The sequence below is a fragment of the Heliangelus exortis genome, chromosome 2, assembly GCF_036169615.1.
Source record: "Heliangelus exortis chromosome 2, bHelExo1.hap1, whole genome shotgun sequence".
Lineage (NCBI taxonomy): Eukaryota > Metazoa > Chordata > Aves > Apodiformes > Trochilidae > Heliangelus > Heliangelus exortis.
This window is the reverse complement of record NC_092423.1, coordinates 66,005,027-66,027,375: the sequence shown is the minus strand read 5'-3', so window position 1 is coordinate 66,027,375 and position 22,349 is coordinate 66,005,027. Positions and strand designations below refer to the sequence as shown.

The window sequence follows — 22,349 nt, the reverse complement described above, 5'->3', positions numbered from 1 at the left end:
AAGGAGTTGACTTTGCAGGAGTATTGTGGTTGTAAATAATGTCTGTTCCCTTCATTCTTGTTTAAAGGCTTCTCAGTACAAGCATCCCTGTTTTCTGTACAGTGATGTATTTTTGATAGCCACTGACAGACACTTGGGTAATGGGGAAACATCTACAAGGAAACCAGCACTTTAAGATGTTACTGTTGAATACCAGGTAGCAAAACCCCAGCACCTAATTTCCTTAATCCTACATTATACAGATATATAAACAGCTTAGCACATCGTTCCGTGTTAGCAGCCACCTAAGACGCTTTTTGCAAGGCATAAAAAAACCGCAGCAATTCCTTTGGCTTCAGTTGGTGCTTTGTTTTAATAAGGAGAGCAATTTCGTGTTTCAGAATATATTAGATAGAATTAGAAAGTTCTTTTACAGGTTACAGCAAAACTCCGGCTGCCGGATCTACCCTCACAGAGCCCGGCGGGCTCCGGCAAGGACGTTCCCGGTTACGGGGTTATTCCCTACGCAGCAGCCCCCTCGCCCCTCCCCTCCGCCATTTTCTCCCCCCAGCAGCTGGCGGTTGTGTGACGTCACACACCCCGCTCCGAAACCTGAGAGCGGAGGCGGGTGGCACTCACCCTCCCGGGGCGGCCGCGCTCGATGCTTTTCGACCCTTTGCGGCCGCCGTAGGGGCAGCCCGGCGCATGGTGTGACCGCCACGGTTACCGGCGCCGCCATGGATTACCGGGCTGTGGTGATGAGCCAGGTGGTGCCCGGGCAGTTTGACGATGCTGAGTGCTCCGACGGGTAGGAGGAGGAGGAAGCGGTGGCGAGGGGCCCGGGGTGGGCTGTGAGGGCTCTGTGCTGGCGTGAGGCGAGGCCGGGCGGGTGTGTGTGTGTTCGGCCGCCGCTCCCATGCGGCTCCCGCAGACCGCTCCGGAGCCGCCGGTGCGGGGGGTGTTTCTGGTGCGTCTGTCCCTGAGCGTAATAAATGGGAAGGGGAGTGACCCCCACGTACCTCCCGGGGTGGAGAAGGCGTGAGGGGAGGCTGTGTGCCCTCTCCCAGCTGTTCTGTCATTCGCGACTTCTGTTTCATCACTAAAATGGGCAGGCTTGCCCCCAGGTTAGGGGTGGTCGAAGCGGTTTCACCTTGGTGTTATTTGGTTGTGACTGAACGTGTGAATCCGTGTAAGAGAACAGCGAGAGCTAATCATGAAATCGTAGACTTGTTTGGGTTTGGCAAGACGTGATAGATTATGTAGTTCCACCCCCTTTGCATGGGCAGAAGCATCTTTGGTTAATTTTGGAATCAAAATGCATTTTCTGTTGCACTGGAAGTCTAGAGCTTTTTACATTTAGTGGTGAGTGAATAGGACTCTGGAACAGGATGAGACATTGGCTCAGGTTGCCTGGAGAAGCTGTGGATGCCTCCTCTGGAAGTGTTGAAGGCCACATTGGGTGGAGCTTTGAGCACAACCTGGTCTAGGGGGAGTTGCCCTGACTCATTACAGGGAAGTTGGAACCAGATGATCTTTAAGATCCCATTCAACCCAAATCATTCCATGAACGGTCTTGTGCTATGTGTTCAAGACATTTTCTTTCCAATTTGCCATTTAATTAAATAAATGTCAAGATGTCTGTGGACAATCTGCTTTGGGACACACTTTTTCTGGCAGAAAAATGTGATGGACATCAAGATATGACTAAGTCAAAGGGGTTAGTTTCTCCCACAAATTCTTTTTTCGGTCTAACTGTTTCTCACATGGATTGACGTCGTGTCCTGAACTCCCAGTGGGTTGGCTGTCTGCCCCCAGTGAGATTTTTGCTTGATACCCTGTCAGGTGAAAAATCTGCTGTGGCAGCAAGCAGAGTGCTTAACCTCTGGTGAAGGAGCCAGCTGACCTGATCTAGTGTGTTCATCTCATTGTCATCAGGGGAATCCAAATAGGTGTAACTGCAGAACAAGTTAGAAGGCAACACTGAGGTGGTAAAGAACATAATTTAAGTGTAGTCCATCCTTTAAAGCAAGTGATATCCTCATATATGTTTGATTAAACACAGGTGAAATGAGAAACATCCCACGGAGAGGTAGCCTTATGAAATCATTAATTGGGATAAATGTGTTGAGTTTTTGATGACTGTAACAGATCACTTGTAGCTATATAAAAATCTGTATTTGTTTGCAGTGAATTTACACAAGACACAGGAACAGCTGAGGATGGTGAGGGCACAGAGAACTGCAAGTCATGCATGTGCAAAGAATTTAATATTGAAGAAGGAGATGGTGATGATGATGATAATGCTGATGAAGAGGAGGATGAAGACTGGGACTGGGATGATGAGGTGGGAAGGCTTACGAGGCGCCACAATGCTGCTGGTGGATGCAATCCACAGGTATGTTGGAGGCTGCTTTGTGAGCATCAAGGGCCAGGTTGGATGGAGCTTTGAGCAACCTGCTCTAGTGGAAGGTGTCTCTGACCATGACAAAGGATTTGAACTAGATGATCTTTCAGGTCCCTTCCAATCCAAACCATTCTATAATTGTATGAAATGGGGCTGGCCTTGAGCCTTCTTTCATTGATAGTGTTATGTTGAACAAACGTAAATGGAAATTTTTTCTGAGAGCATTCTGGTCTGTTCCTCTTGCCATGCTACCTGTACATTGTATCCAGACCTCTGCTTGATGTCCTTGTTTCAAACCCTATTGCTGGATACTCTTTGACACTGCAGTTTTCCTTCTGTTCCTTACATTTCTCAGCTTTTTTTGCCTTCCCTGATCTCTACTGATGGCCGTTAATTTTTGGTACCTGTTCAGTGTGGTTTTGAGCATCTTCCCATCCTTTCTATTTAATTTTGAAACTGCACCTGCTTGTTGCACCAAGGGTGAAACAGCTGATGTTTTGGACTAGTAGTGAAGGAGGCAAAAGAAGGCATAGGAGTTTCAAGGAACGTGCTAGAAGTGGTTTAATTTAGAGTGTGTGCTGTGAGCATAGAAATTCTGCTGTTGTACAGATTGAAGAGTGCATGTGATGTGAGAACCAGCACCCCTCTTCTCACAGCTTGGGTGCTGGAGGTTCAAAACCTATTTTTTCTTATTCTGATAACAGGCTCTATGTTCTTATAACAGAATGACTGAGATAAATTAAATTGGAGCTTATCATAGCATATGATGTCTGACTTGCAGAACTTGTTCTGAATTATTTTTTTGTTGCCTTTAGTTAGAGGTTTATGCTGTCCAGTGTTGGTGGAGTTGTGCTCAAATATTAGTTACATATGGAGAAGACTACCTGTAAGAAAAGATAGCATCTTGGAAACATTTTCTCTTTTCATTACCTTCCAGATTTTTCTCTCATTTTTCTCTTTGTTTGCTATTTTACTTCCTTCTACAGATAGAAAAAGTGTTAATATGAGAGGCTAGCATCTCAATTCTTAGACTAAAAATAACCCTTAGTTAGGGCACTTTTTGAAATTTTAACTGATATGTCACCTGTATTAACTTTTCTTGAATTAAGCAAGATCTGATACTAGCTTGTATCCATTTCCTCATCCTTTCTGGTTTTCCATTTATAGCTTTAGGTATAGGCATTTGGACAGACTTTCCCAATTACGTTGTCTCTATTTCAAAGAGAAGGCAACTTACTAATGAATACTTTTATTTCAGGCAAATAGACAGACCCCTAATTGCTATTCAGCAAAAATGTCTACCCCTACAGACAAGGCTTTAAGGAAGTTTGAACATAAGATTAATTTAGGTGAGTATAACTTCACTGTCTTCTTTTATGAAAACAGATATCACTCTGTGATGTACTTAGACTACTACTACTTGAAGCTAGAACTCACTGGGGTAGCAGTTGGCTATTGCCAGACAGATTAATAAATGGTTTTGTATACCTGAAGTTGCCTTTAGTCTCCATTAAACAGTTGTCATACCCCTTTCTCTCACTCTCCAGAGCCACAGAGCTTTTTTGGTTGAGTTTTTTTCTGCTCCATGACTTCTTCAGACCGTATAAAATTAATGTGTTTCTTCCCTAGCTTCTTTCTAGGTGCAGGTTTTTTGGCTAGAGGGAGAGCATCAACTCTCTGTTATGATGTTGTTAGTCCTTCTCAAAGCTGCTACCACAGCTACATTTTCTAGAGAGTTGCAGTCCTCTGTATTATTAGGGTGGTATATTATGCAACAGTTATCTCACAGGGGTAGAGTTTCAGTGGTAGACAGGCATCTGTCCTAGCCAGTGTACCATGTTTACCATGCAATGGAAATGGCTGTTTAGCTCAGCTGGTTAGGGCTAGAAGTAGCAGTGACTGAGGCCTTTTGACAGGGCAGTAGATGGAGGTTGTGGTTTAATTTGTAGCAGAGCTATTTAAAATGAGGGCTCAAAGGAGCAGTAGTATTTTTTGTAGCCAAATACAGCTGCTTCTATCAATTTCTCAATTAGTTGAACACCATTTAAGATAACATCATGAGGAAAGAATCTTGGTGTCTATTTCTTTTTCTGCTCAAAAAATGTTGTTCAGTTGTGATGAGAGAATGGTGGACAAATTTAATTGTAGATGTTATACAAAAGGCATTACTTCCAAATGGCATTATACCTCCTAGTCTGCAGGGCTGCCTCACTCATCTGTGTTGTTACTTCATTATAGTCCTTGAAATGCTTACAGAGTGAAGTGCTGGGTGAACTCTGGTGTGGACTCCTAAACTCGGCACTGGTGAGGCCACACCTTGAGTACTGTGTCCAGTTCTGGGCCCCTCACTTCAAGAAAGATGTTGAGGTGCTGGAGTGGGTCCAGAGGAGGAGAGCATTGAGGCTGGGAAGGGGGCTACGGGAAAAGTCTTATGAGGAGAGGCTGAGGGAGCTGGGGCTGTTTAGCCTGGAGAAGAGGAGACTCAGGGGGTACCCTATAATTCCTTACAGCTACCTGAAGGGAGGTTGTAGTCAGGGGGGGTTGGACTCTTCTCCCAGGTACCTAGTGACAGGACGAGAGGGCATGTCCTGAAGCTATGCTAGGGAAGATTTAGGTTGGCTATCAGGAAGCACTTCCTCATGGAAAGGGTGACCAGGCATTGGAATGGACTGCCCAGGGAAGTGCTGGAGTCATCATCCCTGGAGGTGTTTAAGAAGAGGCTGGATGTGGCACCCAGTGCCATGGTCTGGCTGATGTGGTGGTGTTAGGTCATAGGTAGGACTTGATGATCTTAGAGGTCCTTTGCAGCCTCAGTAGTTCTCTGTACAGCTGAGCTTCTGGGCTTGTTAAAAAGGGCTCTGCCTGTGTCTGAATATTGTGTAGTGGCATCTTGGCTGAAAGCAGAATTGCAGGGGCAATTCTGAAAATGGGAAACTTCTTTGATTTTATTTCTCTTCATTTTTTCTTACGTGTATTTCAGATAAGCTGAATTTTGATGACTCTGTTATAAACCGAGTCACAGAAAAGTCTAGACAGAAGGAGGCAGACATGTGAGTATTACTCCTGGTTCTGTTTTAATTTAAATAATGTGTACTGAGAAGAATAGTTCTTATTACATAGTGTGATCCTCAATACATTAAAAAAAAAATTAAAAATTTGTAAATAATAAGCATGCACTTTACTTTCTGGTTTTAAACTTTTTTTGTTTCCAGATCATTTGCTTAAATCATTTCAAAGTGCTCTTGCTTCTGTTGCTGCTTCTGGTAGCACTTCTGATTGTATTGGTGTTTGAGACAGAAGCATTGGTTGTCATTCTCTGAGCAAAAGATTGTTGTATCTCCGATAACCTTTTCCTAAACAGAGGTCTTTAAGCATTATGGGCTAGAAAAAAAATACTGGAAGACTTTTGAAGCTTCCACTTGATAATTTGGTGAGGAGAGGTACCTTTTTAATTTCTTTTTTTTTAAGCCTGCAGCTTATAGTCCTAAATTGTTAAGACATATCATTTTCTCCTGAGTGAGTGTAATTCAGTGGAGGCAAGATGATGTCTGTGAAAGTGAAGGGGACTTACTTTTATGGGCTGGGTTTTTTAGGTTTTGTTTCTTCTGCCTGCAGGAGAAACATTTTCTTTTGTATCAACTGAAAGCCCTCTTGAGGTTGTCTTTTTGTATGGAATGTCATGTTTTACTCTGTCAAAGTACTGAGTCCATGTCTGGGGATGTATCATTTTATTTTCACTTCTGCTAGGTACCGAGTCAAAGATAAGTCAGACAGAGCAACAGTAGAACAGGTAAGTTCTTAATGTATCAAAGTTCTCTTTTTGACTGGAGCAAATAATGGGGAATTTTTTGCAATCAGTGATTAAAAATGGATGCTGTAGGAACATAGTTTTGCCTTGGAATTCTGTTTCCCTTGCTATCTTGAAGAGATCTGTTGTTTCTTTACCTCGCTTTCTTGTATGAAGTTTGTACTTGTTTCCATAAATATTTTAGAGCTCATTTTTGTGCTTAGCATTGTAATTTGTTTGTATATGCAATGCAGAATTCCACTGTAAGCTTTTATTGATTTTCAAAAAACAAGAAAAAATGATGGGTTTGCTTCTTTTATTTTCTTCTTTGGGAAGGCTGTACTATTACTGGTCCAAGATCACATAGCTGCTCTTTCTCAGTTACAGTAGCTGTAGCTTAAGAGAAACCTAATTTTAACACATTTAATACAAGTGTGGGTGGGAAATAATTAAAAATCATGTTGAAAGAAAAAGTGAAGTTTCATTTCAGAATCATGGCAAAATTCTAAGTGCCTGCTGTGTGGATTATAATTTGATCCTAAAGAATAGTCTGATGTGGATCCTTGAATGCAATACTAAGGATGGGCTGCATTTAGTTTTTGTTCTCTTCAGAGAGAGCAGTTATGCTGACTCTTCTGTGTTGAATTTGAGGTGTTGGATCCAAGGACCCGAATGATCCTGTTCAAGATGCTAAATAGAGGTGTCATATCTGAAATCAATGGCTGCATCAGCACAGGGAAGGAAGTAAGTTTTATTACAAGTGACATGTTAGTCTTTTTCTAGGCAAGCTAGCTGTAAGCTTGTCATGCTCAAAAAATTAATTGAAATACTTGTTTTTTGTAATACTGTGGGGTTTTTTTTGTTGGTGGCTGGGATTTTTTGTTTTGCCTTTTTTTGTGTGTGTGTATTACTTGATTGGCAAGATGTTATCTTTAGATAAACTGATGTTACAAGAAACAAGTTTCCCCAAGTATGAAAGATTTCTCAGATTATTTAAATGTTATTTTAAATCTGTGTATCTTGTTAACTGTGTCTTATGGGTGAAACTTTTGGGAAGTGTATGTGTACACACAATACTAAACATTGCCTGAAAACCATACGAACCCAGGTAATTCTCTCTTCAGGGGAGATTCTTGCATGCAGATCAGACCAACTCCACATGTCAGCAGACACTGTAGTATCTAGATGGTGTAACAAAGTTCTGTTTAAACCCTCATTGCTTTTACAAAGCTGGTGTGTTTGTATGCTGTTGTTAGCAAGTAATATTGCACAAATTTCCAAGTAAGTTAATATATCAGTTTTAGAATGTCTATTCTCTGTGCTGAGCTCATTTTCTTCTAAGTCCTTGGAAGATGCCAATTAAACATTCATTAAAGGCATACTTCTGTCCTCTGGAGAGGTGTCACTGTGAGATACTTGGGCAATGCTGTAGAGCCTAAGTGCACAAACTCAAATTAACCCTTTACACAAAGGCGTGTTTCTGTCTCCAAAATGTGGATGAGGTGGAGTTTTCTTGTGCATTGTTGGTTTTGTCCTATGTGCCTTATCAAACCCCTTCTCAGTCTTGGGGACTTCCTGTAAGGTGCCTCTGGCAGAAAAAGAAATTGCCTTTGTATGCAGTTTCACTCAGGTGGGTGCCATGTAGGCGCTGGAATGAGATTAGATCTTTTCTGGTTGTTAGAAAGAGAAGAAGAGAGAAGGTTATGCTGGTTTAAAGAGTTTTTTAATTATTGTTTCTTCCCTTCATAATCTGATAGGCCAACGTATATCATGCCAGCACTGCAAATGGAGAGAACAGAGCAATAAAGATTTACAAAACCTCTATTCTGATGTTTAAAGATCGGGATAAGTATGTGAGTGGTGAATTCAGGTGAGTTTGACTACGGAAGAAGCATTTGACAGGTTGTAAAATCACTGATGCTAACACTGGATTGATTGGTTAACAGTCCCTGTCATGTTTTATTTCATTAAATAAAGATTTCGTCATGGATACTGTAAAGGCAACCCAAGAAAAATGGTGAAGACATGGGCTGAAAAAGAAATGAGGAATTTAATAAGGTGATTCTTCCAGTTTTTATTTCAGCATGCAAAGGTAACTGAAACTTGAAATTTGTAGGAGGTAATCTCCTATGGCTAGACTGTAGTTATTGCCACCTTTTAGAGTCTCTGGAGTGTTTAGGAAAGTGTCTTAAGCTTTCTTGTGGGAGAGGAAAGAAAGGGGAGGTAGGAATAAAGATGTTCTTTTGTCTTGCTGCTCTCTAACCTCTTCCATATCTGAATGCTCTGTCTGATGTGACTGAAAAGTGAGGAAAAGTTAGAAATAGCTGCTGCTGAGTAACAGTACACTGTGTGATAAAGGTTATTGTAGGATTAACCTGAACTGTGTGAAGATTTTATGTCCAAAAATAGGAACGCTTAGAGAACAGTTAGACCCAGAATGGTTGCATCTTTTTGTATTAATTTTCTAGTTGTTCTTCACTAGAGAGTTTCCTGAGTACAGGAGCTCTTATTGTATATGTATTATCTTTAAAGCAGGGTAGCTCCTATAGGCACTAGTACAATGCAAGTAGTAGTTTGGTTTTATTTTTTTGTGGCTATGTTCCTGTGTTACAGGTTGAATACAGCCCAGATACCTTGTCCAGAGCCACTTATGCTAAGAAGTCATGTTCTTGTCATGGGTTTTATTGGTAAAGGTGATAGGTAAGTGTCCTTAGAAAACAACATTGTTTTTAATTAGTGTCTTTCCACAACATCTTGTTAATACAAGTCAACCAACCCTCTGGATTTACCTAGTATTACTTTACACCAGTAAAATTAACATGTTATTTTTACATTGCATGTGATCTGTAGAATATCCAGACACTTATCAGCTTCTACTGCAGACAATCTGCATGATTCTGAAGCCTCATTTGTGTTCAAAATGAATCTATAAGGGTGCTAAACTAGAGAGTAAGGCTGGAAATTCTTGCTAATCATACAAGAAAGTAATTCATCTTTTTGTAGTACAAACATTTAGTGTTGTCCAAATTAGTTCAAATTGGAAACCAAGTTCCCTTGTCTTTGGTAAGCATATACTGAGCTTGGCTCCCTGCACTTAGCAGCTCATTCTGACTTGCTTAACTCACTCAGAGAGCAGAAAGATCAGATACAGCAGTTAAAGTATTTGCAGCTGGTTTGAAGCAGGAAAAAGTATTCACCTTGTTATTTGTGTTGTTGTTTCAAGACCTGCTCCTCTGCTGAAGAATGCTCAGTTATCTGACTCCAAAGTCCGGGAGTTGTACCTGCAGATCATCCAGTACATGAGAAGAATGTATCAAGATGCCAGACTTGTTCATGCAGATCTCAGTGAATTTAATATGCTGTATGTTTTTAAACTTCGTTCTGAATTGTGACATCTAAAATGTATGCTGTGGCAACTTCTGTGTGAGAGTACTAATCTACCTGTAAGGGAGGGCGGGGTCCTCTTTTGTGACTGGGTTTTGTAACTTCTGTACTTAGTTATGTAGCTTTTAAGCCAAGTCTGAACTTTCCCTGTTTAAAAAACAACAACAACAAAAAAAAATCCCCACACAGAAGCACAACCAACCCCTCACTCCCAAAACAAACAGTGGGGGGAAAAAAAAACCCCACACCCCACAAAAAACCCCTCCAAACAAAAAAACTAGAGAACAAATTAGTGTATTTTTTTCCTTTGTCTCCCCCCACCTGTAGTGCTGCTGCTTCTTTTTACAAGAAGACTATTTTTTTTAAAGTTTAATAGTACAGCTCACATAGGGGAGAGAAAGGATTGACCCCATAAAACTACTGTGGCCCTCCTATGTGAGGTGCATGCTAGAGAAATATGTTGAGATTGTTTGCTGGTTCTTAAGTTTGAAGCAGTGTGTTTCCTGCCCCTCAGTTATCTCCCATGTAACAGTGGTAGAGTTAATGCATCTCTCTTGATTGTTTGCAGGTACCACAGTGGGGATGTTTACATTATTGATGTGTCTCAGGCTGTGGAGCACGACCACCCCCATGCGCTGGAGTTCCTGCGGAAAGATTGTGCCAACGTTAACGGTGAGTGAGCTGCACTTCCAGCTTTTTTTGTTCTGATAGCTGCTTTATTTAGGAGGTGAACTGTGGTCACCTGTTTTTTCAGGTATGACTGACTGTAGAAGCTGTCAAACTTCGTTTGAAATGCTCCCTCTTCTAGGTTCTCATGGCTTCCTTAGGGAGCAGTGTACTGGGCCAAGTTCAGAAGAGTAGCCTATTTTGCTGGAAATCATCTGGCCAAAATGAGTAACCTGGGCAAGTCTCAGTTTTAGGATAGAACTGAGATCAGTCTCAGACTGCTTGGAGAGCAATCCCAATCTGCAGTGGCACCCCACCCCAGTCTTAACTTCCCTTACTTAAAGGACTGCATAGGCATGTTGTTGTGTTTCCATCTGTGAGTGGAATCCACATCTGGAATTCCTCAGTTGGCAAGAAATTATGAAGTTGCCTGCACTTGTCCAGGTCATCTGAGAGGATCAAGGCATGTGATTTATTAAAGATGTTACCACTTGTCATAGTATTTTGATGAAAAAAATTCCTTCATAGTATTTTTTCTCATGAAAATTTGGTCTTCATGTGTGAGTATGCATGTTATGTAACAGATACACTTCCTGGTAGGTTGTTTTTCTCTGGGTATAGGAATTATGCCACTGCAAGCTGCTTTTCTCCACCCTTTCTTTTCAGATTGACTTTTCTAATTTTACAGAGACTCTTGAAAGTCTCTGAAAAAGAGCTGCGTGCATTTTAATGCTATGTGTTTATTAATACCCAGCATGCCAGTTGACTTTTCCTCCTTTTCTGTACATGAATTTCTAATAACTCCCTTCTGACTCAGATACTTGTACCCTTGCTCTTTTTTCATGTCGGGTTTGCTCTGTGTAGATATACTAGAGTCTTGGTGAGTTCCAGTGTTTCTGGTGTGGGTTTTTTTGTTTGTTTTCTGTTGCAGCTTTCTCTGTGTAGTCCTTCAAGAAACACCTTTCTTTATGTTCTGCCATTGCTGTGATCATTGTAAAGACCTGGGGTTCCATGGGCACAGAGAGCTGCCTCCAAACTTAATTTTTGGTTTTGTTCTTCCTGTGGTTAATTTCAGTAGTTCAGTAGAAAACAATTATTAAGAAGTGTTCAGTGTCTTTCATTGCTGTTTTTCAGTACAGAAATGCAGCCTCTGAATTTGTTAATACTTGATTCAAGAAACTGACTCTGAGTGTAGTATTGAGGAAATTCTAGTATATAAATGTGTCTTCCCTTTTAGGTGGATCATTATTAGGATGTACTGTGTTTCAGTGGATAGTTCAGTTTCTCTTTTGCAAAAATTTGTGGTCTGTGTTCCTTATTCTTTGAAATACATTTTTGATCTTAGCCATTGCATGTACTAGACCTGTTTTCAAGACTCTACTCTCTTAAGCCTGGCTTCTGCTGAAATTGATTTGGCTTTTATATTTATCCAGTTTTATTCTTTCAGGGTTTGTTGCATCTGGAAGACAAACAGTTTTATTTCAGGTGGCCTAGTAATCTGATTCCTAAACCCAGTATGATACAGTACTGCTTCTGAGACCTTCCCAAGTCCCAGGGCCACTGGCTGGCTGTAACTGTTACTTTTACATCACGCATTGCATATGTTATATTTAATGACTTAGTTTTTTGTCTCTGCCCTTTTTTCCTGATAGACTTTTTCCAGAAGCACAATGTTGCAGTGATGACTGTGAGGGAGCTGTTTGAATTTATTACTGATCCTTCTATCACAAGTGAGAACATTGATGACTATCTGTCTAAGGTAAGTAGGAACAAGGTTCCTACTTGTTGCTTATGTAGGAAGATTTGAACAGTATTATCAGATCTAATTCAAGCTCCTTCATCTCATTTACTCTACAACCTACTATTGAAGGAACCTGGAACATTATCTTGTTATGCAAGCCCTTAAAAAATGTATACAGGTCTTTATCATTTATACCATTATAGGATGACAAGACTTTCATTCTGTATTTTCTTCAGAAAGTCTAATCATGAAAACTCAAATGTCTGTTTCAGATGCTACTAAACACAGGATGCTTTAAATTAGGTCTTTCTTTTTGGCAAGGAGAAGCTCTGCAGAAATATAACCACACTTATACAGACAATGAGGTTAGGAATGCAGGTATGAGCAGGGTGAGCTAAGGGAGGGAGAGAAGGACTCAGGGCAATGTTCGTAGAATTATACAATCACAGAATTGGCTGGGTTGGAAGGGACCTCAGAGATCATCAAGTCCAACCCTTGATCCACTACCGCTGCAGTTACCAGACCATGGCACTGAGTGCCACATCCAGTCTCTTTTTAAATATCTCCAGGGACAGAGAATCCACCACTTCCCTGGGCAGCCCATTCCAATGTCTGATCACCCTCTCAGTAAAGAAATTCTTTCTAATGTCCAACCTAAACCTCCCCTGGCACAACTTGAGACCGTGCCCTCTTGTCTTGCTGAGAGTTGCCTGGGAAAAGAGACCAACCCCCACCTGGCTACCCCCTCCTTTCAGGGAGTTGTAGAGAGTGATGAGGTCTCCCCTGAGCCTCCTCTTCTCCAGGCTGAACAGCCCCAGCTTCCTCAGCCTCTCCTCATAGGATCTGTGCTCAATGTTGCTTCAAGGTACATGGTATTGCTGGCCAAATATAGCATCTGGCACAATATGTTGATTCTGGGAGGAGGTAACCTTAGTGCTGCTAGTAGCACCCATGTATTTCACCTGTAGCTGCCAGACCTCTGCTTCCAGTTAGAATTTTCTTTAAAATGGGAGAGAGAAGGCTTTTTAAGTTAGTACAAGAGAAATGGGGGGTGTGTCGTGCTCAGAGTGGAGAACTGATGTGTCATTTCTGTTTAGGACTACAGGGTAGAGACTTGAATGTGGTCCAGATACCAGTACTGCATGGGGTTTTCCATATACTGTGTACTTTGTCATACTGGAGGTTGAACAAGACAGAGATGTGCAACATGGCTGGCCTTGCTTGTGCTCCTCTGGCTTGCTCAATGCGTGTGAGAAGAGCCAAGTTCCAGGACTCAGCACTGCTGACTGTATTCTCCTTGCACTTTTATGACCTCTAGTCATGCCAAGCCTGCCATAATTTGGTCTGGAAGGAGCAGCAGTCATGTTTTCCCACAGTTAATAGAGCAGATCTACAGTTTTTAGTTTCCTTCACAGAAATACTGGTTACCATGAGGTGTCTCTCAAGGCATTGCCATAGGGAAAGCTGGAGTGAGTGACTGTGGAGTATACCAGCAGATAGGAATGGTTAGTTTAAGTGATGTGATTCTGAAGAGTGATAACTTTGTATGGGTTTAAATTTCTTTAGGCAATGGAAATAGCATCAAAAAGAACAGAGGAGGAAAGATCCAGTCAAGATAAAGTGGATGAAGAGGTAAGTGAGGATTTTTGTTCCAACAATGAAATTAATATTATCCTTGCCTCTTCTAAAAAAGGAAAAAGTGTTTTGTTTTATTTGGCAAAATGCGTAGTTGATGAGCAAAATTTTGTTTATGATGCTAAGATGTCTTTAACTAGTAGAGATGTGAAGTATTAAGGGATGCCACATGTAAAAGCTGACAGTGGTAAGGTGATAGAAGTGAAATACTCAATTTCCTAAAATAATATGTTTGTTTGTAGCTAGGTCTCTTGATGTGTCTTCCAGTTCAGGTTCAGTTAGCAAAAAAACTTAGTAGAAAGGTCTGATTATGCCTGTGTCTTTGGACCAGTGATACTGCAGCAGGAGAATACACTTGATGTATTGTATGTGCATTGAGCTGACTGGGCTGTAGCTCTTTTCACAGTCTTAATTCAATTCTTCCATGTGCTGTTTCTCTCTTGTTTTTACATTAAGCCAATTCAAGTTCATTGCTGAAAACCCCTAATGTTCTGGAAAGGCTTGATGTAAAGAAAAAACAATTTCTAACTTAGTTTTATCTCTCTCTTCCAGAAGAGTTTAAAAAAAAAAAAGCCAACCAGAAGGAAACACAGCTGCGCTGAGCTGAATTTGTATCAGTGAAAATGTATTTGTAGTGGTTCACATAGTGTTTATCTTTGGAGTCAATAGTACTTGATTTATCAAAGGCTTTCTTTTTCTCTTGGACCTCTGCAGGTTTTACTAACTGCTTCTGTCTGAGTCTGAGTCTGGGTCAAGGAAAGACTTTGTTGTTACTGTTGTTGTTTCCTGAGATAAGCTCAGCATACAACTTCTGGATTATATAATCAGTTGCTAGTATTTTGATGCAAGCCCATCTGTTGTAAATGAATTATTCTTTGCTTGTGTAAAGATACTGACCTGTAAGAAAGGTGGTTTAGTTGCATCTAGTTAAGTTTATTTCTCTTAGACTTCTTGTGACCGTGGCTGACTTGTAAGAGTAGAGTTGATTAAGGGGAATCTCTGTGGAGGTGGGGACCTCTGCTCTTTGTGCAGCATTTGGGCTAGCAGTTGTGATCAAAATACACTGAATTTGTACTGGGACTGAACAGGTACCATGGGAAAGAGAAGCAAAGTATTTCTCTCTGATCTGGTAGTGACTGAAGTTTGGAGGACTGTTTCAAAAAGCAGCATTACAAATTCTAAGTGTGTTGTTGTTGTTATTGCAGTTAGACTTACTGTACCATACTGCTGCAGGATCTTTTCTGAGTTGGACTGCAGGTTGAAGGAGGTGTTACTACCTAAAGAGGTTAGGTTCCAACAGTGCATTTTAATGGAATTGCTTCTTTAAGGCATTGTAAACATCCCAAAAACATTACAGAAAATCTGTAGAATACAAAATGTTAGGACTCAAGTAAGTTAAGAGAAACTTAGAAAGATTGAAGAAGTGGCCTGGTGGTAGTAATTCTAAGGAACGAGCTGTTTTAATCATGATCCCTATTAATAATGTATAGATTGCATGTTAATTTTTATGTTCATTTTTCAGTTTCTCTGAGCCATGAAATCCCTCATGACTGTTCTCTTAAGGACACATAATTAGGAAGGAGGAAAATTATTCAAGTATATGTAAATTAGTAAGTCTGTGTTTCCTTTCACTCTTTCAGGTGTTCAAGAAGGCTTACATACCCCGGACTTTGACTGAAGTCAAGAACTATGAGAGGGATGTGGATATAATGATGAAATTGAAAGAAGAGGATATGGCATTGAATGTTCAGCAAGATAATGTGAGTAGACGTGCTGAGGCTCTGCAAAGAAGAGGGAGAGAATGTGTGTGAATTCTTAGTGGAAACCGGTAGCAACAAAAAAACCCCAGAAGCCTTGTCACCAAGGCCTGGGGTACTCAGTCTAGTGTTGTATTTCAAAATTGTGTGGTTAGTACTAATGCTAACATTGTAGGGGTTTTCCTGGGTGGTGCTTGGTTTGTTTTTTTGTTTGTTTGGGTTTTTTCTTGAGATAATTTCTCTGCTTAGGAGGAGTTAAGACTCATATTTTGATAATGTAATTTTCTTTCTGTCTCCATGGGTGTAGATTCTCTATCAGACTGTGACAGGACTGAAGAAAGATTTGTCTGGTGTTCAGAAGGTGAGAGGGTCTTTTTTAAATCCTTCATTTTAGCCATTTTCACAAGAGCAGTTACAAGAAATACAGAGGTTGCCTTGTCTTGCAGCTGACACCTTGAAAGAAGCCTCTTGTCTGCAGAGTGACCGTTTCTGTCCAGGATGGGTTTGGCATGACAGTGTGTCTGCACACCACATGGATTGCTTTCTTGCACTGTGGCTGTTGCTGAGTTGTTTGAGAATGAAATGATAATCCTTGCTGTGGCCATGAGCTCTAAAGTAGGGTGGGAAGGAGGGGAAGGTGTTTTCCAGTTACAGAAAATGTGATCGATTTAAATTGCAGCATAATTACAAGTTTTGACATGTTTATTGTAGCTTTGCTGTAATGTGTAAGGAGCAACCCTGTAATATAAGGCATAAGATACTGTGGCTTAAAATATTTGAAGGACTTGAAAGTGACACTTCTTTAAAGTACATTGGATAAGAAATTGGGTACAGCTCAGTCTGAAGCAGTATCATTGAAGATGGAAGCCTTATGTGGATTCTCCTTCCTTTGCAAGTGTTTACTAGCAGTGTGCAGACTCTGTTTTGAAATGGAACTATAAATATGGATGGGAACAGGCTGTGGCACATTCTCCAAGCTTGTTTAAGAAGAAGAGAGTTTTCCAGTGTAGATACTTGTGTTTGCAATTAAGCCTACGTACAGTGCCCCCCAGGGTAGATTTGGGTATGATCCAAGTAAAATTAAAAATTGGCTTCCACATATATTAGCAAATCACTGTTTAACTTTGAAATCAGTTTGGGAGTGCCTGGTACAGCTGTGCTGTGAGCCCTGGCCCAAATGATTCTGTGTTGTAGATTCTAGATCCCCTAGTCTTAAATTGGATTAGCTTGCTGTTCTTTCTTTTTCTAAAGACTCAGTGATGGCTGTAGTAAAGGAGATAGCACAAGCTCATTAAAGGGTTCTTTACAATAGAATTTGGTTTTTGCTTTGGTTTTTATAATACATATATGTATGTGTGTGTGTGTGTTGGCATTAGACTTCTATGTTTTGGTTTGATATAATTCTCTCTTGATACATCTTGCAGGTTCCAGCACTTCTTGAAAAGAATTCAGACGAGTCAGAAACAGACTCTGATGATGATGATGGCAGCTCAGAGGGCTCTGATTCAGACTGTAAAGAATTTGTACATCCAAAAGATAAACCTCCTGAAGTTAGCATGGACAAAAAGGTCAGCAGCCAGGAATCGTTTATTTTTCCCTCGTGTACCTGTGTGAAAGGAAAAAATCGAAACTTAGTTCTGAGTGGTTCTTGCTACTTCATGTCTGAAACAAGCCATGGACTTTTCTTGTTGTGAAGAATGTAAGCAGAGAAAGTGAATCTCATTGTGTGTGCTTTTTAAATGGTGTTTTTATGTAGAGGAATATGTGACTGTAGCCTAGACAAAACTAGAAGAGAGATCTCTGCAGGGAATACTTAAGGCTTATGCAAAGCAGACTTTGGTGAAGCCTGGGCAGCTTTTCTGTGCCTGTGGCTGCTCTTCCAGGCTTTGCTGTTCAGGTTTGTGGTCAGGGTCCCTGATAAACCTCCTTTTGCCCAGGGAACTGAGATCACTTGATCTGCAGAAGAGACTTGGTGACAATGTTTGTACCATAGTGGCTTTTGCAATAGCATTAGTACAGACTGGCTAGATTTGCTGTAGACAAAAGATACAAAGCAGTCATGCAAAAGGATTATAGTTTAGGGTTGGTGGGTTTTTTTTCAAAATTGCACAACACGTGCTCTGTTTTGGTGAGGATCTTCTGCACAGTATCACCCATGGGTGAGAGCCTTGTGGCAGCTTTTTAGCTGTGCAAAAGAAAGACGAAACTTGGTGAGCTTAAGGGTCTCAAAGTTTGGGGCTTTGCTCATTAGGCTTTTTGTCCTAAAAAAGGTAAGGTAATACATTCCATAGCTGTCAAATAAAAATGCAGTGGCCTACTAGACACTTCATACCAATGTAGAAGTGCTGCCTTTCAGATGTGAAACAGTGAAGTCTTGGTCACTTCTCAGCCTTATGGATAGTTTTTCATTTGGGCTTTTTTTTGTGTGAGTAAATGAGATTAAGCTATAGGTTCAACAGTTGATTTGAAGAAATTCCACTTCCCACCCCAATAAACTGATTTTGTCTTTTCCAGTTGAGTATAGTCTCTTCACTCTGTGGCACAAATTAATAGTGTATTCCAGATTCATAGCACCCTTCCTTCCCAATCCTGATGGTGATCAGATCAGTCTGAGTTGCCAGCAGTTACTGAATGGGTATCTTTGCATGTCGTAGAGAAACACTCACTACGGTAGCCCTCTGGGTTGCAGAAAACCTAGATCAGGCATCCTGTTGTAATCTTAGGTGTGAGTACCACATGCTGATGGTGCCTCTTTTTCCCTTTCTTCAAAGCTTGCATGAAACTCAGTCTTTAAGTTGTTTGAATTTTGCCTTGTTATTACCAGTATGTGCAGTTCTTAGCTCCACCCCCAACCTGTAATTCTTTTTTCCTTTCTAGACACCATTCCCCTTTTTTTTTTTTTTCTGTTTTATTTCTTCCTTTTGGTAAAGTCATTTTTGTGTTAATTTTTATATTAACTTTTTAATATAATGGTTGATCTACTCAAAATCTCTCCTTCTGGCTTTAAACTAATAGTATTTGGTTCTTTATAGGAAAGGAAAAAGATGGTTAAAGAAGCCCAGAGAGAGAAGAGAAAAACCAAAATCCCAAAGCACGTGAAGAAAAGGAAAGAAAAGACTGCAAAAATGAAGAAAGGCAAATAAAGTCAGCTTTGGCTTGGGAAAAGGGTTGTTTTATGTGGGTTATTTAGTTACCATATTTTTTCTTCTTCTTTAAATTAAAAATCCTTTATTTATATACATACAGTATTAACTCTGTGGGTGTTCTTGTAAATAATACGGTGTTTGAGCAAAGTATATGCCAGGGGTTTCTCAACAGGACAGGAGTTTAACACTTGTGCATGGTTTGCTCAGCCAGATTCTTAGAGGAGTGGGAATGGCAATTCAAAGGTCTGTACCTTTTTTATAGTATAGAAGCAAACTGAGCTACATGTCCTCAACAGGCTGACACAGTCACCCCTTGATAACCCTGCAGGGAAGGTGCCTCCTCCTGTTTGCCATCATCTTTGTTATTTTCTTACTGAAAGCTGAGTTTTGTGATTAGAAGACAGCTGCCTGCACTGCCCAATGTCCTGAATCAATCAGGCAGGTACACCCAAACAGATCAATTTTTTTTTTTTTTGGATACCAACATAGGGCACTGATGTTCTGAACAGTATTGGAAACCATCTGTTTTGTAAGCTGGTCAAGTGAGTATTTGCTGTCAAGATTAATCATGTGTTTGAATTCAAGGCTTTGTAAAAGCTTGTGGCAGGGACTTGTGTCTCAGTATCACCAGCCCATATTGTGCTAAGGTATCCCAGCTCTGTATTAGGGAGAAGCTGGCAGAGCTCTGCTTTCCAGTGACCCAGTTGGGCTGGGGCAAAGATGCTGCACAAAAGACAGGCCACCTTCTCTCAGCAGCTGCTTTGAGCTGCAGCTGAGTCTGACAAGTCTTGGAAGAGATTTTTCTCATCCTGTAATACATCAGCTGTTCTTTCCCACTGCCTGCAGTTTCAGAGCTCCCTATTCCAACACAGAAGAATATTCTGACTCCAGTAAATGTCTTGATGTGTTCTCCCATGTTAGGGTTGGAGTTGATGCCCTGGGGATGCTCTTACAGGACTTATATCCCCTGCTGGCAGAGGACAGCTTTTATCCATCAATGGCTATCCAACAATGATGGGTTGGCCAGGGGTAGGGTGAAGCTTCCTTCTCTTTGTTTTGGCTCCTCACCTCCCACAGCCAAAAGAGAGATGATGTTGGCCATGGCTGCACTCCCCAATTTGATCTTTAACATTTTTGGCACCTTTGACTAGAGATCTGGTAAGAGAGGACTGGCAGCACTCTGGTGTACAGTATGCATGTAAGTGTAGACAGTACTGTGGGTGTATGGGGGAAAGCAAGACTGGTATTTTCTTAGCAAGTGGGGATGTTTGTTGGGAAAATAAGGTGAAATACCTGCCATTTGGGAAACGGCAGTACATCAGGTGCAAGAAAGGGGGCAGCCTATAACTTGGTAGTGAAGGGAGGAGGAGGTGCGAGACCTATATCCAGCAGTAAGGGAGTCCAACTAAGGGCCATTTGTCTTAATGCCGGGGGCTGAGGTGCTGCTAGAAGTATGAATGCATTATTTTCTGCTTTTTCCTTGCCATTGTGCAAGTTTGTGTAGTGACACAATCAGGTAGAGGTCACCTTGGTGATGGCTGCCCTGAATGTGACCGGTTGTGTTCATAGGTGCAGTGCTGAAGCTGCCTGAAATGGTAACAAGCTGCTTTGTGCACTTTGCCCTTAAAATCCCCTTGTATCAGGGATTCTTCCTGCTGGCTGACAAGGCTGTGGTGTCTGTATCTGTCACAGCAATTGTGGTTCAGGAAGTGTGTGTAGGAAATAGGGGTTGGATGGGATGGGGGGGATTGTGTCCAAGCACTTACTGTCTGTCCTCCAGCAGCAGGTTGTGCATTGGCCAGAGCTCAGCATCTTTGGTGAAGTGGGCTTAAGTGTAACTGAATAAGTGCATCTCAAAAAAGTGAATCTCAAAAAAGCTCTGTGTGTGCTTTAACTTTGTGCACCTCAGCAGTGGATGACTCCACCAGGAAACTGGTCCATTGATAATCAGCGTGAGTGGAGGGTTATCAAACACAAGAACCAACCTTCTTGTTGGAGCTGGGTTCTTTGAAGACAAGGAGAGATGGCAGTTCCTGGCAAAGAGCCTGAAAGCCCCAAAGCCAGAGTGGGTGTCCCACAGGGGGATGTTTACCTCCTTTGCCTGAAGAGACACTTCAGAGAGAGGAGGCTGCTATTATCTGTGCTTGAGGGAAGAGGAAATGTCCCAGCCCACGTAGCTTTCTCTTTCAGGCTGTGCACCACAGAAGAACTGAGGCACAAACAGCTCATTGTAAAGTCTTGCCCTGCTCCCTCCTCTCCCCATGACTGCTCTTATTGGTAGAATTCTAGGGTCTCTTGTGGGCTTTTGCAAGTGGAGCTCACCTGATGACACAGCACAAGCAAACAGACCCTGGAGAGGTGGACTCCAGTGTAACTGGTGGGCTGTGGCTCCTGGAGATGGCTACTGAGTGGCTACTGCTGTGGTGAGGCTGAATTGTGGGGGTGTGATGCCTACTCCCAAGACTGAGAATTCCAGTCTGTTGACTGCAAACCTGTTCCTTTTCTGCTTCACTGCTCACTGGGTGTTCCAGTGTCACACAGATTATTACTGGTGTTTTTCTCCCTTTTAAACATCTGTTCTGAGGTCAGGGCATAAATTGCTTTGTCACTGTGGTTTTGGGAATGTTTCTGCAAGGAAGGCTTTTTGTATTGTTTGACATATTTTTCAAAAGCACAAATGTTTTATTTGTCTTCTTTGGAGTCTAATTCTGTCAGGCAATCACTATGAATTTTTACAGCTGCAAAAGCAATTAACTGTTTTGATACTCCTTTCTGTCTAAAATAGAAACACTAAACATCTGACATACCAGTTGTGAAAAAAGCCCCTATAGGTAAAATTTTCTATTGAAAATTATGTATATTTTAATTTGAGGAGCATATAGGTTTCAAGCTGAAGACAAAACGTGTTTGACTACATCTTAAAAGTTAACATGCTGCCTGCAGCTCCAGTCCCTGCATCATAGATTTGGCACAGGGAAGAGCATAACCAAAGGGATAGAGTAGCTGCCTTGTCAGGAGAGACTGAAAAAACTGGGTGAGACTCCTCCAGTTGGAGAGGAGAAAGTAAAGCACAGAAATGAGAGATTTAAGAAATAATGAAGACAACATACAAAGTGAATGCAGAAGTGTTCTTCACTGAACTCTGCAAATGGTGGAATTAAGGGGATTTAGCTTAGGTTAGTGGAGGATTGGCTTGAAACAGGTGAAAGAATGTTACACAGGGCCTGCTCTTCATGGTCTGCAGCTGACTGCTGCTATGGTCCTTGTAGCAGTGTAGGTAAGCATAGCCTAAAAATTAGCTGCCTAATCCAAGGTGCTGGCCATTTTTATTATTAATACTGTTTTTGGTTTAATGTTTTTTTTTAGAAGAAGCTGAGCATATGAAAGACCTCAAATCCTCAGGCACAGGTCAGATGCTTGGAAAAGTGCACTTCTCGGAACTTGCGGCCAAAAGATTTAGTGACATTTGAAAGCTTAAGTATGTAGAGTGGAAATATTTACAGCTCTGCTGTCAAAGATAAAAATGTATTAAAAAAGCAATTAATTTTGGCTTCCAGGGCATTCCCAAGTATTCTTATCTTCCCATTCATTCACTTGGGTCTGAGTCGGAGAGGTAGAGGGGAGAGGACTGGGAGGGAGATACTCCTAGCTAAGACATGCTAAGTTCCAAAAGAGTTGATCAGTGAGGTGTTGCAGTCTTTGGGGGGGTTCACTCTCTTCCATCCCCCCAAAGTCCACCAATGCTATGTGCCTGGTTTGCACTCTGAGCAGTTGGCATCAGGTTTTGTCTCTGTTTGTGCTAGGCTGGTATTAATTTGTTCCATGTCCCACGCTATAGATTTTATTATAT

The 22,349-nt window shown here is 41.3% G+C and overlaps 1 protein-coding gene across 1 annotated transcript; it reads left to right on the top strand.

The window, feature by feature from the left end:
- The first annotated feature begins 610 nt into the window (after positions 1 to 610).
- RIOK1 (RIO kinase 1) lies at positions 611 to 18,598 on the top strand. The gene is made up of 17 exons (XM_071736487.1): positions 611 to 787; positions 2,167 to 2,374; positions 3,642 to 3,732; positions 5,364 to 5,433; positions 6,131 to 6,173; positions 6,822 to 6,914; positions 7,928 to 8,040; positions 8,148 to 8,228; positions 8,784 to 8,870; positions 9,394 to 9,531; positions 10,123 to 10,226; positions 11,873 to 11,979; positions 13,528 to 13,593; positions 15,237 to 15,356; positions 15,661 to 15,714; positions 16,778 to 16,921; positions 18,386 to 18,598. Exons 1-17 carry the CDS (start codon positions 717 to 719, stop codon positions 18,494 to 18,496), a joined length of 1,701 nt encoding a protein of 566 aa, XP_071592588.1. The 5' UTR covers positions 611 to 716; the 3' UTR covers positions 18,497 to 18,598.
- The last annotated feature ends 3,751 nt before the right edge of the window (positions 18,599 to 22,349 follow it).